Source organism: Synchiropus splendidus, chromosome 3, assembly GCF_027744825.2.
Source record: "Synchiropus splendidus isolate RoL2022-P1 chromosome 3, RoL_Sspl_1.0, whole genome shotgun sequence".
NCBI lineage: Eukaryota > Metazoa > Chordata > Actinopteri > Syngnathiformes > Callionymidae > Synchiropus > Synchiropus splendidus.
In genome coordinates, this window is record NC_071336.1 from 22,103,444 (window position 1) to 22,119,235 (window position 15,792).

At 40.6% G+C, this 15,792-nt stretch overlaps 1 protein-coding gene across 3 annotated transcripts in view; it reads left to right on the top strand.

Annotated features, from left to right (window-relative positions):
• Positions 1-15,792, top strand: part of cntnap2a (contactin associated protein 2a) — a 291,628-nt gene that overhangs the window by 170,615 nt on the left and 105,221 nt on the right. For all 3 annotated transcript variants that reach the window (XM_053859229.1, XM_053859230.1, XM_053859231.1), the window contains 4 exons: positions 3,469-3,575; positions 6,749-6,868; positions 11,415-11,530; positions 11,931-12,015. In XM_053859229.1, coding sequence (XP_053715204.1) covers positions 3,469-3,575; positions 6,749-6,868; positions 11,415-11,530; positions 11,931-12,015 — 428 coding nt within the window. The remainder of the gene's footprint in view (positions 1-3,468; positions 3,576-6,748; positions 6,869-11,414; positions 11,531-11,930; positions 12,016-15,792) is intronic.

Here is a 15,792-nt window from a genome sequence, read left to right on the forward strand (position 1 = left end):
ACACATCGCAGAACCAGTGAGATTACGCTTCATCCCCTGTTTAACAAAGACTCAGTATTAGAGCTGCAAGTCATTTACCCGGATCATCTCGTTGGAGTCAACAAGCCTGGAAAGCAACAATTAGTGAACGACCTTGTGTTGATTGGACGGCATTTCCCCTGAACTGAGTCATTTGTTTTCATGTCAGATTTGTCGATAACACTTACTTTCATCAATATTCTTGCCAACGAAGTGGACAGTGACTGCCACTGCGTGATTTAGATCAATTTTGCCCTCATTTAGAGAGACATCTGGTTCACCAGCTTTCTTTCATCTCAGCAACAAGACTGTAGAAGTGTGTGGGACCTGTTCGGCAAATGAGACTCCCCATTAAATAACATCTAAGAACTGCTTCATTGAAAACTGCAAGTTTATATTGGTCACTCGCAAGACAGATAACTTGATGGTGTCAGAAAGACACCCCCAGTTATGATCTTGGAATTTAGTTTTCAGAATATGAGCATTGAAAGGAACATTTTTTTACACTGTTCCAACTCTCCACACATCTGAAAACAGTGTCAAGCACTTTCTGCTGCACTTATGAATAGATGGTCTTCTCTTGGTACTTGTGTTAGACCCTGCTCTGCCACACAGGATAAATGTGTGCAATGTTACCAGCCCACTAATCAGAAGGCCTTTGAACACAGCTCAATAGCCTCTGTTTGACCTGCCTTTGATCAATGCTATTCCACTGAGGGAATCTATTTAGGCTGTACAAATAGCAAGGTTTAAACACACATGGAAGCGTTTCGCAAATACCATTCAATCCATTTAAGCCATATGTTTCTCGATGTCTATTAAAAAAAAAATTTTAAAATTAAAAAAAACTAAGGTGTCATTTTGTTGTAGAAAATGGACACTTCTTTTTTTTTTCAGAAGTTAAAACTCGGGATCAGAAATTAAACATGTAAAGTCCTTAAATTGCATTTATGTAACTGCCGTTTTCAGAAGGTATGTTACATAACATCCATCTTAAATTCTTCTGTGAGAGCAATAATAGTAAAATATTCCACATAACACTGAGTCTCACGATGAAGGATTTGGAGAGGAGAGGAAGCCTCTTTTCCCAAACCACATCAAAATTACACTTCAAAAGGCTTCTAATTTTTATTGGCTTTAGGACAATTGTATTCATATTCCAAAATCATTTGGAAACCTTTATAGTGCGAAAACAATTTTTTCATGTAAAATACATTTCCTTTTCACCAACTTGTGTCCTGATAGTTTGTGGTCTGATCTGGAATCAAACAAGTGTTGATCTGGAATCCAACTTGGGCTCCAGAGGTAACATCTCTCTTGTCAGCAGCTTCTGTGTAGCACAAAAGGTTGAACAAGACAAACAAATGTGATCCTAGGAATACTCTTCCCGAGTGTCTGCAGCACTCCAGTCGATACCACAACAACAATAAAACTGCAATGGTAATCTTGTTCCCTCTGGAGCTTCTTATTTTCCTCAGTCAGACTTTACATGGTTTTGCCTCCAGCTGGCTTTCATTTTAAAATAAGTTTGATTCATTTAAACATCCAGCTGAAATACTTAAAGGACTTATGGAGATGTGTTTTGTTTGCTTTTTTTTTTAGGAAGGAAAATGATAATCCCTGTGTGATGCGCCTGGGGAATCAGTCACATCAGGACAAGGGAACGCTCAGCCCATGTAACTTTGATGTATTGAGGAGTTCGGCTGTAATATAGAGGGGAATGGCAAGAAAGGCAGGGGAATTAATGGGTCAGAATCTTGCTTAATAACAGCAAACTTCTGTACAGTCTATAAGTGAATACTTGCTCCCTCCATGCCGTATTTTGGTGATAAATTAGCTCCCAGTCTGCCATCCATCTCAGTCACACACTGAGAGTCTGCTGGGATCATTTTCTGCTTGCGCTTTATCAAGATGTTAATGTGCAATAGCTCTCAAATGGGGAATTGTTTGAATGGGTTCTGAGCTGTAATTTTTCCACTGTAAATCTTTTGACTTAAGTGTTTGCCAACATTCACTACATTTACTTTGTTCAGCGGAATTGCCTTTGATTAAGACATGGAAATGAGCCATTGTTATTCAAGTAGCTCATTATTTTTAGGTCAATTTTTGTTGCAACCTACGGCAACATGCAATTTTTACACCTCCATTCTCTAATACATTCTATAATGATGCTAGAAAATGTGTCAGATGACTATTGCTACACACACACACACATATACACACACACACACATATATATATATATATATATTTTTTTTTTTCCTTCTATCTTTTTTGTAGTAGAAGTAATGTTTTGTTAATGTTTTTTTCCACATAACTCCCATACTGCAACTTAAAATATATTAGATTTAATATATTTTATACGCCCCACATTGGGTTGATTCCTTCCAGTGATAGAATCTTCACGCATTCATTGCTTTACAATAAATACCTAAGAATAAAAGAAATATATCTACAATAAAGTTTATTATCAAATAAGCCATTTCATAATGTGTGACTCACTTTTTAAGATCTCTTTGCAGCATCTTTTTCTTTTTCTATTAACATATTTATTGAATTTTTCATATATGTATTGTTTTAATTTTTGTCTCTATATTTCACTTTCTACTTTTTTATTTATTTTTTGTCTTTTGGTTTGATGGTCCCTCACAACAGTCCCAGGATATAACGTGTCCCCCGAAAAGATGTAATTGCCTCTCTGTCTTTATAGTTCGTAGCAACTAGTCTTTTATTATCTTTGAGCTGCGCTTAACCAAGGAGGCAGCTGGACAGCTACTAGTGTTCAGCAACATTTATTCACATAACTAGCTTTCGTATAGATTAAATAATGTGCTTTTAATTTGCTTTTAATTGCATTCAATTCCCGTTACAGTAATTGCAAAGATTGTATCTCTTTAATTATCATTCTGTGTGCAACTTTACGCAACGACTCACTTGATGCTTCTTGGATGGCTTTAGATGGCAGTTTTTAGCTTCTTTACCTTCTCCTTGCTTCCCGTTGGGAAGGAAAAGCTGCTGTGAACCTCAGGGAAATGTCGCTCCATGTTGCATTTTTAATGACTGCCATGCTCGCACGGATCAGACTCACACGTTTGTCATTCACGTTTGTGCAGATGTGCGTTTCCTTCTGTTACTGCTACGACTGTCCTGTCATGCCAGCATTCGCTGACAAGCCTATCAGCCTGCTGCCCTTCACCCGATCCAAAAACGGCAGCTCAGAGCAAATGTTTGACAGAGGTCATCTGAGTTTGGTTTGGTTCAAATATGTGCTATTATATCTCCGATGGCTTGACACAGGTGCTATTGGCAGCCCACTTAAAATCAACAACAGGATCTCTGAGGATGGCATCATAATCCCTCTTTGGCTTTTGGTTAAATATGACTGTTTTTTTCTGCTTTGACCATACGGTTGGCTATAAATGTTTATGAGTGTTGCATGTTTGCCTCCAGGTGTATGCCGAACCACTGCGAACACGGAGGTCGCTGCAGACAGACATGGGACAGTTTCACCTGCACTTGTGATGGGACTGGGTACACCGGTGCAACCTGCCACACATGTACGTACATTTGCTAGTGCGCCATTATCCCTTTAATTCTTCCATGTTGCTGCACAAGTGCGTTCTGGATTAGGCCTCTGTTTGTGTTTGAGTGATTAAACAGCTTCGTCGCACAGGGACAGCTTAACTTTTGAAGTGTTCAGAGGCCAAGCTTTTGAGTCTGTCTTGTGTTTTAGGCTGACAAGACACAATTGATCCCAAAAAAATTCCAGTAAACCAAAACAAACAGTATCGGGGCATGTTTTGTTTATAGGCTTTAACGTTTCAAACATGAAAATGTCATCGGTTCCGTTCCAAAGCCAGTGTTGTGCCGTGATGGGGCGTGTTTTGGGTCATGGCTGGTAACTTCTCTCTGAATGGTTGATATTTTGCCTTGTCTCTGATTCCATGATTGATGGCAGGTCCTCCAGGACAGTGACCTCAAAACACACATCCATATTGGATGGTCCGAACATTGAAGGACAACTTTCAGGTTGTTGAACAGTGCTCTGCTGAAAAAGAGGAACTACTGTACATTTCCTTTCTCCTCGGCTTTAGAGAGTTCAATATTCCTCTTAAGCCTCATGGAGTTGAAGCTCATGTGATATTTAACACCACTTCAACGATTTGGTGCATGAAGATCTAGTTTGTCAGCTAGACATATAATACTCGAATACGAATTCTCTAAAAGAAGAGATAAGCTAAAACACAGTTATAGGTTATTGTGTCACCTCTTTATTTTTTCCTTGTTCATTTTTTTATATGACAACTTTGTTTCTACAGTGCTGAGCTTTGCTTTGACAATGTTTTTCTGTCATTTTTTTGCTCTTTTTTTACATTTACAAATGCATCATACTGCATTTCATTCAAAATGAAACGTGAAATCCACAGAGCTTAGATAAAAGTGTCTGCCAGTTTCCTTCTTGTACTGAGCTCTACTTTCAGACATTTATGGCTGGAAATGCTGCAGCACAATGGGAAGAGATACATAATCCGGTGGCATTTAGATCAGACAGACGTCTACTGTAAGGGGGAGATGCTGTAAATATTTGCTTTGCACAGCTGTTTCACACAACACACACATATGCACTGATAAGCAGCTCTAATGTTGCTGACTACTGTACATTATCAGGGGAGATTATTTTTGCTTTTCCTTGTTGCACTTGGTTACTTTTAGGAATTTTCTCGGGACTTTGTTGAAGTGTCAGTTTCTTATGACTCTAGTCAACAGGGGGGTTAAGTAAGTTTACCTCCACCAAGTTAAGTTAAGTTAAGTCTATATTGTGTTGTACATATTTTAAGGTGAATTATTCCATTGCATTCCATTGCAATTGCATTCTGAATTACCAGCAACATTGCTCTGTGCTACTGGCACTTCAAATCCAAAGAGGCATACCATTTGAAAGATTAAAAAATATATCGATCTATAATATTGGGGAAATGTACTTATTCTCAATCTGAAGATTGTTGTCAAGTGGACTTTGGTGTCCATTGCTGACGCTGAAGTCTGTCCACTGTTGCATGTTGACGTAGAGGCGTTTCAATGCTGTGTCTCCCACCGTTTGACGCCCATAAGACATGACAGATATACAGTATATACAGTATGATACCTCGTGTGGCCATACACTACTGCATATACTCACCAGGTGACACGGGTGCCAACTCATGGTGTAACCCTTACACCAATCGCTGTCTTCAGGATTGCTGTTGACATCTGAAGCTCCTAGAGAACCATACCATATTTATTTAGAAAGCACTGAAAAAGCAATACAAAATTGTCACTAAGTGCTGTACTACTGAAAAGCAGGATAAAACAGACATTAAAAACAATTAATACATAAAATTAAAACAGGGCAGATACACTAAATATTACTAAAAAAGATCAACCGTGCGATTGTATAAAAGTCTAAGAGTAAAAGTGTGTTTTACAAAGTGTTTCAAAAATGGACAGTGATGGTGCCTGTCTAACATGGGGAGGGGGGCATTCCATAGCCGGGGGCCACAGACTAGAAAGCCTGGTCTCATCTCATCCTCCGCTTAGTTTTCAGAGCGAAAATGTGTTGTGGTCTGCATTTTCTTCTTCAATGGTAAATACTTCCAGAAGTTAAGTCAGATCCAAATGTACCGCCATTTTTGAGTTAAGTATCTAAATCTAAATGATTGCACGCTACCTACCAACTTTTAAAAAGTGTCATTGTCATGGCTCCGCTTCCTGGCTCCGAGTCCTGGTTTTGCTTTTTTTCCCTCTGTTCCTTTGGCACACGGCTGGAGCCGATTAACCCCTGATGAACTTGATTACATAAACACCTGGGCTCCAGCAACGTGTGCCAGATCGTCACCTCTATCACATTGTTTCCTGTCAGTGCTTCTTGTTGCTGTGAGTCTCTTGCTGGTTCCCATGAGTTCGCTTATTTGTCTCCCGTTTCCTGAGTTTTTTTGGACTCCTCGTTTTCCCGGTGGTAACTCTCGATTCTCGTGGCTCTTCTTTGTTCGGTTTCTCGTTCTGTGTGCTAGCTAGCTTATTCAACTCCTGGTTCTCATTGTTTCGGTCTCTCATGTTAGCTAGCTCATTTAACTCCTGGTTCTCCTTGTTTCGGTCTCTCATTCTGTCAGCTAGCTTATTTTGGATTTTTCTGTGTTGAACTGTGGTGCCTGAGTTTAGTGTTTGTTTCTTTGTGCTTCCGTGTGCTCCCTGGTTTCCTTTGTAGTTTATTCTTGGTTTCATTTGTGATTTAAGTTCGTTTTCTCCGGGTTTGGTGACTTTCGGTTTGGACTTTTTACTCATGTTTGTGCACTTCTGTTAGTTTGGTTACTCTGTTTTTTCATTCTGTGTTTGCTCTGTTTCTCCCGGTTCGGTGACGCTTTGTTTAATTATTAAATATTATTTCTTACTTGCTCCTGCCTCATTGTAACTTTCACCATTTGCGATTGGGTCCCACTCCACGTCCTCAATACGTGGCCTTTACACGTTCCTCGCAACGTGACATCCCAGTTCCACGTCTTCCACACGTGGCTTTAGCGCCCACGCCCCTTGACTCGTTACAGTCATTTTGGTCATGGGGTTTGGATGGTGAAATGAACAAAATAACACTCTACAGGTGTATTCTCCAAATCAATACTACTGAATTACACGAGTAATAATTTATGTGTAATAATTTACAATGTTTTTTTTCCCTCCCATCTTTCTTCCCCAGCCATCTATGAGCAATCATGTGAGGCCTACAAGCACTTGGGCAAGTCATCTGACATTTACTGGATTGATCCTGATGGCAGTGGACCACTTGGCCCTTTAAAAGTCAACTGCAACATGACAGGTACGTGCAGGAGTGCCCGCTCAGGAGTGTGTGGGTGTCCTCCTGAATGTCATTCTATAGGTATCTGAAAGAAGAAGCCCTGCACTTGCGTGCACATAGCTGCTCATTTCAACTTGTATTGATTTAGAACTAGAACTTGCCAAAGACATGTGTCCCACTGAGCAATAACAATCAGAATGACCAGGTTTTCATTCACATCCTGCTTCACATTGGCTTCACACAGAGATCCTCCCTGAAATACAGAACACAAAAAACCCTTCTCTTCCCTTTTTCCGCAGGTGCAGGCAGAATGATGTGTCGCAGACAAAATGTGGTGTTTAATAAATGAACAGACGCTGCAGAGAAAACCTCTCATCATCGGCACCTCTTGTCCGCGGCTCCATGTTTTGAGATGACAGCACAGCGACAGAGAATCTGTTTTGTGACACTTTATTTAGATGCATTTTAAGAATAATCTGAGGCCAAATATTCAGGCTTGTTTTGTACACACACGAAGTTTATGTGCTTTTATTCAAGATGTAGACTCTCTCTCTCTGCCGCACAGGAGACCTGCGGGGACACAAACACTATAGAGCAAGAGAGGCATTTATTAATCTTCTATTTAACCACGAGTAGTTTATCACGAAGCCTTAAATAAGAGTTTCTATCATTACAAATATGAATTATTACAAGTATCATAGAATTAAAATAATTACACTCCCTGAATCCGACAGTAGCAGACGAGTGTCGGCTAATGTTTTGTTTACCCGGCGGCCAGTCTTCACCCTTCCTCGACCTTCTCCACTGGCAGACTTGTAATTTTCTGTCAGAGTTAAATAACGGATCTAATAACGACTAGGTGAGCAAAATCTTTTTTCAGGCTTACAGCAGTGAAATGTGCAGCTCTGATCTCTACGCCTCCCTCCTCACACCTCTCCTGGCAAACTTTCCATACCTTATATGTCGACCCAGTCGGAACCAAACAGATGCCGCTGAACAAATCATACAACTGCATCAATCAATAGAGGAGGAGAGCTGAGATGCCGGGCGGCCATGATGCCGGTGCAAAAAAAATGTCACCGTTCTCCTGAGCTACTTGTAAAGGCAACAGCTTCTAAACTGAGAAGACGTTTGGAAAAACTCTGAGTTTTAAGTACATACGAGTGCAGTTTGTCATGTTGATAGAATCGTTAGCGCCTCCTTCAGCACCATCTCTCCAGGCTAACTGTGACAGTTCCTGTGTCTCTCTGCAGTGCTCTCAACACATGTTGTTGCAGGGATTTCTAGGCACTGGCGTCATACTGGCTGCCAATGAAAAGTTCATCACAATTTTATAGTTGTCCGGGTTTAGCCCAGAGAAGGCAGAGGTTAAGGTTCCCAACAGTGGGAAGGTCATCTTGGAATAAGCGGTCATTTTTTAAAAGGAGCCCTCGATTCCTGTTTCTTATCTCAGTAATGATTGACTGCGCCGGTGAGTCCCTTCTGTATTGAACAGATCACATACAGTATGTCAGTCACCAAACCATCTAAAGCAGTTTAAATTAACCTGCTGGTGAATAAAAACTAAAGTGACTCTCGTCTCACCTGAGCAAGATGTTATTGCTCCACTTCAAAATTTAAGTCAGTGACGATTTACACATTCTGACATCAAAGGTCAGATACAGGACTGGTCTACAAAATACATCCTTTATTGCGCATGAGTGGTTCTCAACAAAGCCTGTAATGCAGCTCCTCATGTCTGTCAAAACAGCCCTGAGTGTGTTTGAAGCAAAGGAGCGCAAGTGCATCTGCTGAGAGAAAGATGCCATCATAGCAATCTTGGCAATCCAAGGAGCTGCCATGTTTAGGAATGGCAAATACCATCCTTGCTCTCTCAGATAAAAACAGACTGCTTCTTCTTCCAATATTTAGCTGCTGTTGTTGTAAGTGTTGACAGCGAGTGGCATCAACAATTGACATGATCATTTGCTGGTCACATGAACAGGCCGCTTGATTCATGTAGCGAATTTGTCAGAAATGGATGAACATGGGGCTTTCATATCACAACATTAGTTAAGGTGACGTCTGTCATCTATACTAACAACGTGAAAAATTGCCCCCTTTAAAATGTGTTTTCAAGTATCACTGCTGACTGAGTCTTTGTGTCTTGTCTGTACTTCGCTGGCACTTGAACCACTTATCCACTGGTCGACCGCTGATGTTCACTGTTGAACCTCTGTTGAAGAACAATGAACAAAAAACAATAACAAAAAATAGCAACACGTTTTAACATAATAGTCGCACAGTAGTAATGTATTTCAGTGAATGGATTCTATGTCATGGAGTATAACGTCAATCTTTCTTGACCGTAAATCCACATGGAACTTCAGAACCCCATCCACTTTTAATTTTCAGTTTCCTGGTGCCAGTCTGCACTTTCTGGAGCTTGTTGCGTTATTTGCTAACTGACAGACACATTCTCACTGGATGCCATCTACCTGTTAAGAAAGGGCTTCAAGTGTAGGACAATAATATTTGCTGAAATCCCTCAGTGCCTTTATAATTTATTATGAAACGCAGGCTTTAAGTGATGAACAATACTGTAATACTGTAATTTTTTCTGACCTTTTCTGAAGTGATGTCTCAATTGGAACCTAAGGATTTCTTCATTCTTCATCCAGTATTACTGCCATTGCCATGCCTTTTTTTTTCTGCATCTTCAAGATTACAGTTTCATCACGGCCCTTCTATAAGCACCTATAAATGCAGATTTAAATGCACCATCGCTGCTTGTTGATTCACATACACCTGAGGTGATGAGACTGGAAACTTTTGATAATGTAATGACACCCGTCTCCATGAGTCAGATTACGAACACTGCATTTATCTCTGCTTAACTTTGAGGTATTTTCTGGTGGCATCTACTTTTTCTCATCACTTCTCAGCATTAACATTTGCCAGCACATTAGTTCCGTCACCAGTCGTGATTTTATTTTCCCCCCACCCTCTTGCCTCCGTGGGTAATAGCCCACTAACACTCGGCAGCACTCAGATAGGAGCCCACACACACCTGTCCTGACACTGTGCAAGCACACTCATATATAAAGCAATAAATAAATAGTCTGAAACGCCCTGGCATGCTGGCGGAGCAAAGGCAAGACTTTTAATGAAATGTCACTGCACTCCGCCGGCTGGCCCCTTAGTCACGTTGAATACCAACACTCACCACTGAAAGCTGAAGAGATTTCTTCTACATCTGCACACTCACTTTACACACCTCTGACCGCCAAAACACATGCAGAACCAGACACGTGCATTTCCTGAGTGACAGCGTGATTGAGGAGAAAGCTATTGAAGAGAAAAAAAAAATCTCCAGCACGTCTGTTGTTTAAAGCTGTTGTTCCACAGAGTGAGTATGTGAGTGATGCAATAGATATGTGGTCCGTTCAGTGACCATGAGCATACCCACACATTCACAGTCATGTTGGAGCTGGTGATATGAAGATATGCAGCACATTAAGGAGTCCAGCTCTAGAGTTCAGAAGCCGCAGCAATGGATGGCAAGTGCATGCTGCCACACATTTTCCTGGTTGTCTCGCCGAGTTTTCCATCAGGGGTTGCCTCGGCAATTCTCGATCATCCTCCCTTGTTGTCCTAGTCCTCTTCATGTCCTTAGTTGCCTTGATACTTACCTTCATACTTCATCTCTCACTTTCCAGAGCTGCAAATGTCTTTTCATGTGTCCATACCATCTGACTTTCCTGACTTTGTCTCCACACTTCTCTACATGAGCTCTCCCACAGATATACGCTAATCTTTTCCTTTCTAGTCACTCTGGATAGAAACCTCAGCATCTTCAACTCTGACGTTTCTAAAGCTCCTTCCTGTCTCTGTGTCAGAGCTACTGTCACATCACGGCAGGCCTCACTACTGTCCTATGGAGCTTCCCTTTCACGAGCTGCCACTCTTCTGTCCTAGATTACCCCTGACAGTCGTCTCCACCCACTTTCTGCCTGCACTCACATTAAGTTTACGTGAGCAGAATAAAGGTCCATTTATGTTCTATTTATGCTGTCAATGTTACTGTCACTGATCATGCACTTCCATGTGTTCTTTGCGTTGGCATTGCTGTTCACTACTATATTCACCAGGGGGGCAGCCCACAGTCAAAAGTTCATGACAATGGCAAACTCCAGAGCAAAAATGGCAACTGTAGAAGACATGTTGACAACATACCTCTAGCAATAAAGACAAAACCGAGGCAACGTTGTTGGACGTGGTGATTCGTGAGGCTGTTAAAAATATATTGCGGCTAGAGGACGCAGAATTTCTTCATGTCTCATTCCAACACTACCCCCACGGTTTCTAGTGGTTTGTTTGGAAAACAAGCCTTGTGGAACCATGCAGAAATATGGACAAAACAAGCGCAGAGCACGATCAGAACCCTGTTAGGTATAAATGGACCTTAAGAGGTCACTTTACTTAATTATAATGTTATTGTCACACAGTGGTTGACAAACTGCTGATGGAGTGTCTAAATGAGGTTATGTCAGGATGATTTTGATATTTTGCTTGTTTGTTTCTTTAGTGGACAAAGTCTGGACCATAGTCACAAACAACCTGCCACCTAAAACAACTGTAACAGGATCCAGCAGAGAGAGGCGGACCATTCTCCAGGTCAACTACAGCGCCTCAGTGGACCAGGTAAAGTCAATCTGCAGATAATACTGAAATAAATTTCCAGAAATAAACTCCATTTTGCAATATTACCGATATCAAGTTTGCTACAACAATACGTACTTTTTTTTTTTTTTTTGTAGTCAAAGTATTTTGTCAAACACCTGACTTGAGGTTCCATTTAGTTACTCTGCAACAACTTGCATCAAACAGTCCCCTCCTGAGCTAATGCTCATCATTAAGGTGATTTATTAAGATGTTTCGGTAAGACGCAGTTGACAAGACCTGAGAATTCAATCTTCTTGTTTTAATGTGCTATACCCAAAACTGCTTCCTCTTGCAGAGGTAAAATGTTTTGAGCATAAAATTTCAGCAGTCTGCTCGCAGGAGATAAAATTGTGCTACATATCTGCGGCCGTGTTTCCAGGTGACAGCCATCACCACCAGCGCAGAATACTGTGAGCAGCAAATCGTCTACAGCTGTCGCATGTCCAGACTACTCAACACCCCAGGTAAAAGCTTTTTGGATGACATCTTTATTTTTATACCCATGGACTCCTGTGTAAAAAGTTATTAATGTCAGGCTGAGAGATGACTGCGCGCGTGTGCATACAGTGGAAGAGAGCGCTGCTGATGGTTTGCTCCGATAAAGGCGTTGACTGGCCTTCAGGATTATAGAAGGTCATAATCTTTTGCAGGTTTCTGATTTTGAGACAAATTATGCTGTGACCTTTCGCACAGGTTTCATGTGGATGAGATGTGTGAACATTGCGATGACTGTAATATCACGAGTGTCCTCATATTCTGCAGAGTATTCTTTCTAAATACTGCATTTTAGTTGAAGAGTTAAAAGACCATGAGCGTTCCAAACCAGTCACCATGAGAGCAATGTGGTGTCATTGCTTTGGTCCAGTATCCAGTGTGTGTGTGCTCGCGTGTGCGTGATAAATGTAAACGTTTCAAGTGTTGTCTTTTGGCTGTCACTGAGAGTGTTCAAACAAAAGCACTGGAAATGATTTGTGGCCCGACTGGGCTCATTCTGGGTAGATTAACTGGGATTACATTCATTTGCATTAGATTTGTGTGGACTTAGTTTGGCTGCAATGTACTAGAGCTTCCCTGACGGAGCTCTGTGGCAGTTTGGTTTGGATTAGTAAAGAAACCTTTTGAAATTGTTGGCTTGACTAAGGTTTGTCAAGGATTAGATGGTTGGTTTTCTCAACGGGTTTGGGGGCAACTTTAGTCTGGTCTTGTGTGCCGTTTCTAATTGGAAAAAACAAGTTTAGCATCTTCACTGTTGATTTATTTGTCTTTCCACAATCTCTTGAGTCTGGCAACGAACAGATGTCGACACATACAGGCGAATGTTTGTTTCAACAGGAAGAGAAAGTCTCTGCAGTATCTCTGGCAGAGGAAACAGATGCTAAACCACCTGACAATTATCAGTCCATGGATATGTGGCTGCACTTTGTTAACCAAATCAATGGCCAGAGATGAGCAAGGCAAACTGGCACCATGCTGTTCCGTCTCTGCATTTCTTTGTAGCTCAACATGGCGCGAAAGAACTTTTGTTTCATCATGAATCGCACAATATAAATAGTTGGCAAGTTTCTATGATGCATCCAGTGGAAATTGGTCTTGGTCGGTTTATATTTCCAGTGAAATTAGTCAGGATGATGCATTAAAACCTCTTTAATTTCAGCAGCACTAGAAAAATAAAGTTCCTGTTTGACAGTGTGCCTTCACTTCCTATTCTGATGTGCATAGTTTTTCTCAACTAGTATAGCAGACTCTTTTGTTTTTGGGTCATCTCACTTAGTCATTTAAGACACTTTGTAAGATTACAATTTTTTTTTTTTTTTTTTCTGGCCCACATGCTAAATTTAGGATTTTATTCTGACTTAATCTGCAGCCATAGAGATGCACACGTGCAAATCTCTGACAGACACAGACATCATCTTCACTGGCAAGGTTCCCACATTTACAAGTGAGGGAAATCCAATTACATTTCTACAGCGACTAAGGAAGTAGGACTGGGGAAAATAATTAACCCAAAAATATGCTCCATAAATAAGCTGTCAGAATTCATCAAACGACTCTGTCAAGTGTGCAACGACCACAGGCAGGAGAATGAACATAAATGCACACTGCCTGTTACTCTTCCGCACTCGTGACTCTACTCCAATCTATTGCACAGGGGACCTCGTCTATAAACTAAATGAACCATTAAATGGGATTTAAATTCTACCACCGTAGAGCAATGGCTAATTTGGAGTTCATGAAGTAATTACCCTAAACTGTTTGACCCGCTTCTGACCTCTCACAAACTCTGACATAAAAAAAATAAATGAATTATTTCTCCGAAGCTCATGCACGAGGCGAGGTCACCTCTGTCCAACACGCGATAGAATCGAGCTTTAAGATGTTTACAGCGCGCTGCAGTTTGACAAGTGGGTTACTCGGCCTTTAAATGAACATTGTTCGCTTTATGAACTTGTGAATGCATGCAACATTGATTAGACCTAAATTGAAATTCCTAATGAATAACGAAAGTAATAAAAAATATATATATATAATTGCCTCTTAGCTCTTTTTATTTCAGAGGCACCAGATTCAGGAATAGCTTCGTTCCTGGTGCTGTCAGGCTGCTGAATGTTAGACAGTAGCTGCAATACTGTTTATTTGTTTATTTGTACATCTTCTTGGACTAGTATTTATCTAATATTTATTTATTTTTGGACATATAGTTTTGTTTTTGGAAACCGGAGGCCTCAGACCGAAATTTCGTTGCCACAACATAGTGATATGTTTTTGTGCAATGACAATAAAGAAAGTCTAAGTCTAAGTCTGTGTCTCTGCTTTGCATTTATGGACTTCTGCACCCATAGTGTTTTACAGACTAAACAGAAAGATACATGAATATTCTGGAAAATAGTGTTTATGCATGTGTGAGTTCATGCATGTGAGTAAATAGTAGTGATTAAAACTTTGTATTGGCACAATAAGAAGTAAGGAGGGAAGTTTTTGGTTGTGTTTTCATATTGGAGGTGCATGTTGTGTTTCAGATTTTCATTGGCAGGCTTGGGGCCCGGACAGAGAAGAATCTGTCACCCATAGATTTAGTCTGCGTTTCTATACTGTATTCAGCCGCAAGCCCAAGACGGACTTTAAAAGTTCCTGGTAATATCTTGTGGATGTGGATTTGCGGACACCGGGTTATGTGTTGAAACAGTTACTAGCCCTGTCGCCAAGTTGTGGACCAGTTTGATAGGGATTGCCTCTTGACACCAAGGAGCGAACGGATGGAGGAATGGCACGACTCCATCTCTGTTGTAAGTCGGCATGTGAGCACATGATTTTGATTTTTGATTTTAAAAATGCTTAGGCTGGTTACAATATGAACTGTGTGATTTATTTATAATTTGCATTAAATATGATCCCAATATTTGAACATACTATTTTTGTTTTGACTTATACTTTTTCTACAAATAAATAAATACATCTAAATTCTATCAAATTGCATTCAAAAGTCATATTTTCAGATAGATTTAATCTTTTTTATTTTTTAATTGTTAAAGCTGAATAGAAAAATTGAAAAAAAGGAGTCATTGATAACATTAAAGTAGTACAACAAAGCGTCTAATGCAAGAGTACTTCTGCTTCTGCTATCTCTGCACCCATATATTTCCTCCATTTTGAGGGTGATAGTTCTCCCCTGTCCTCATCTCCAGCACGTCACTGGATTTTGTTGCCACCCTATAAACACGCCTCACACACCTCTCTTCCCCTAAACACTCCTTGTGTTGACACACTTTCCATTAGTGTTAAAATCAAAGCTTTTAGAGAGAAATTAGCTGACCTCACTAGTGATCGAGCAGCGTCCTTCTCAGCACAGAAAGCTGTGAACAATGAGTGGCACGACTCGTGCACAGACAGGCTCTGGTGCAGATGCAGGCACAGATAACAGCTCACATTTATCATTCTCTCTCTGGCACGCACTCACTGACAAAGCAATTTCCTTCCTTTCAATTTTGTTGTCACTTTTTCCTCCCTCTTCTGTGTTGAAAATCTAAAGGGTCTTTCAACTGTACCTGAGTTTTAGCGATGTCGAGCCTCAGTTCCCCTGACTTGTGCATTAGCTCCTCTGTTGAACTTGATTTTTGTCAGTGTTTCTAGTGCATTTCCTCCGGCTGATGTCATTGCAATTATCCCATTGGTATGGGTGATGAAGCTTCATCGCTTGGTCAAAGTTGAGACGAGATGCTGGTTACAGTTAATAAAACACGGGC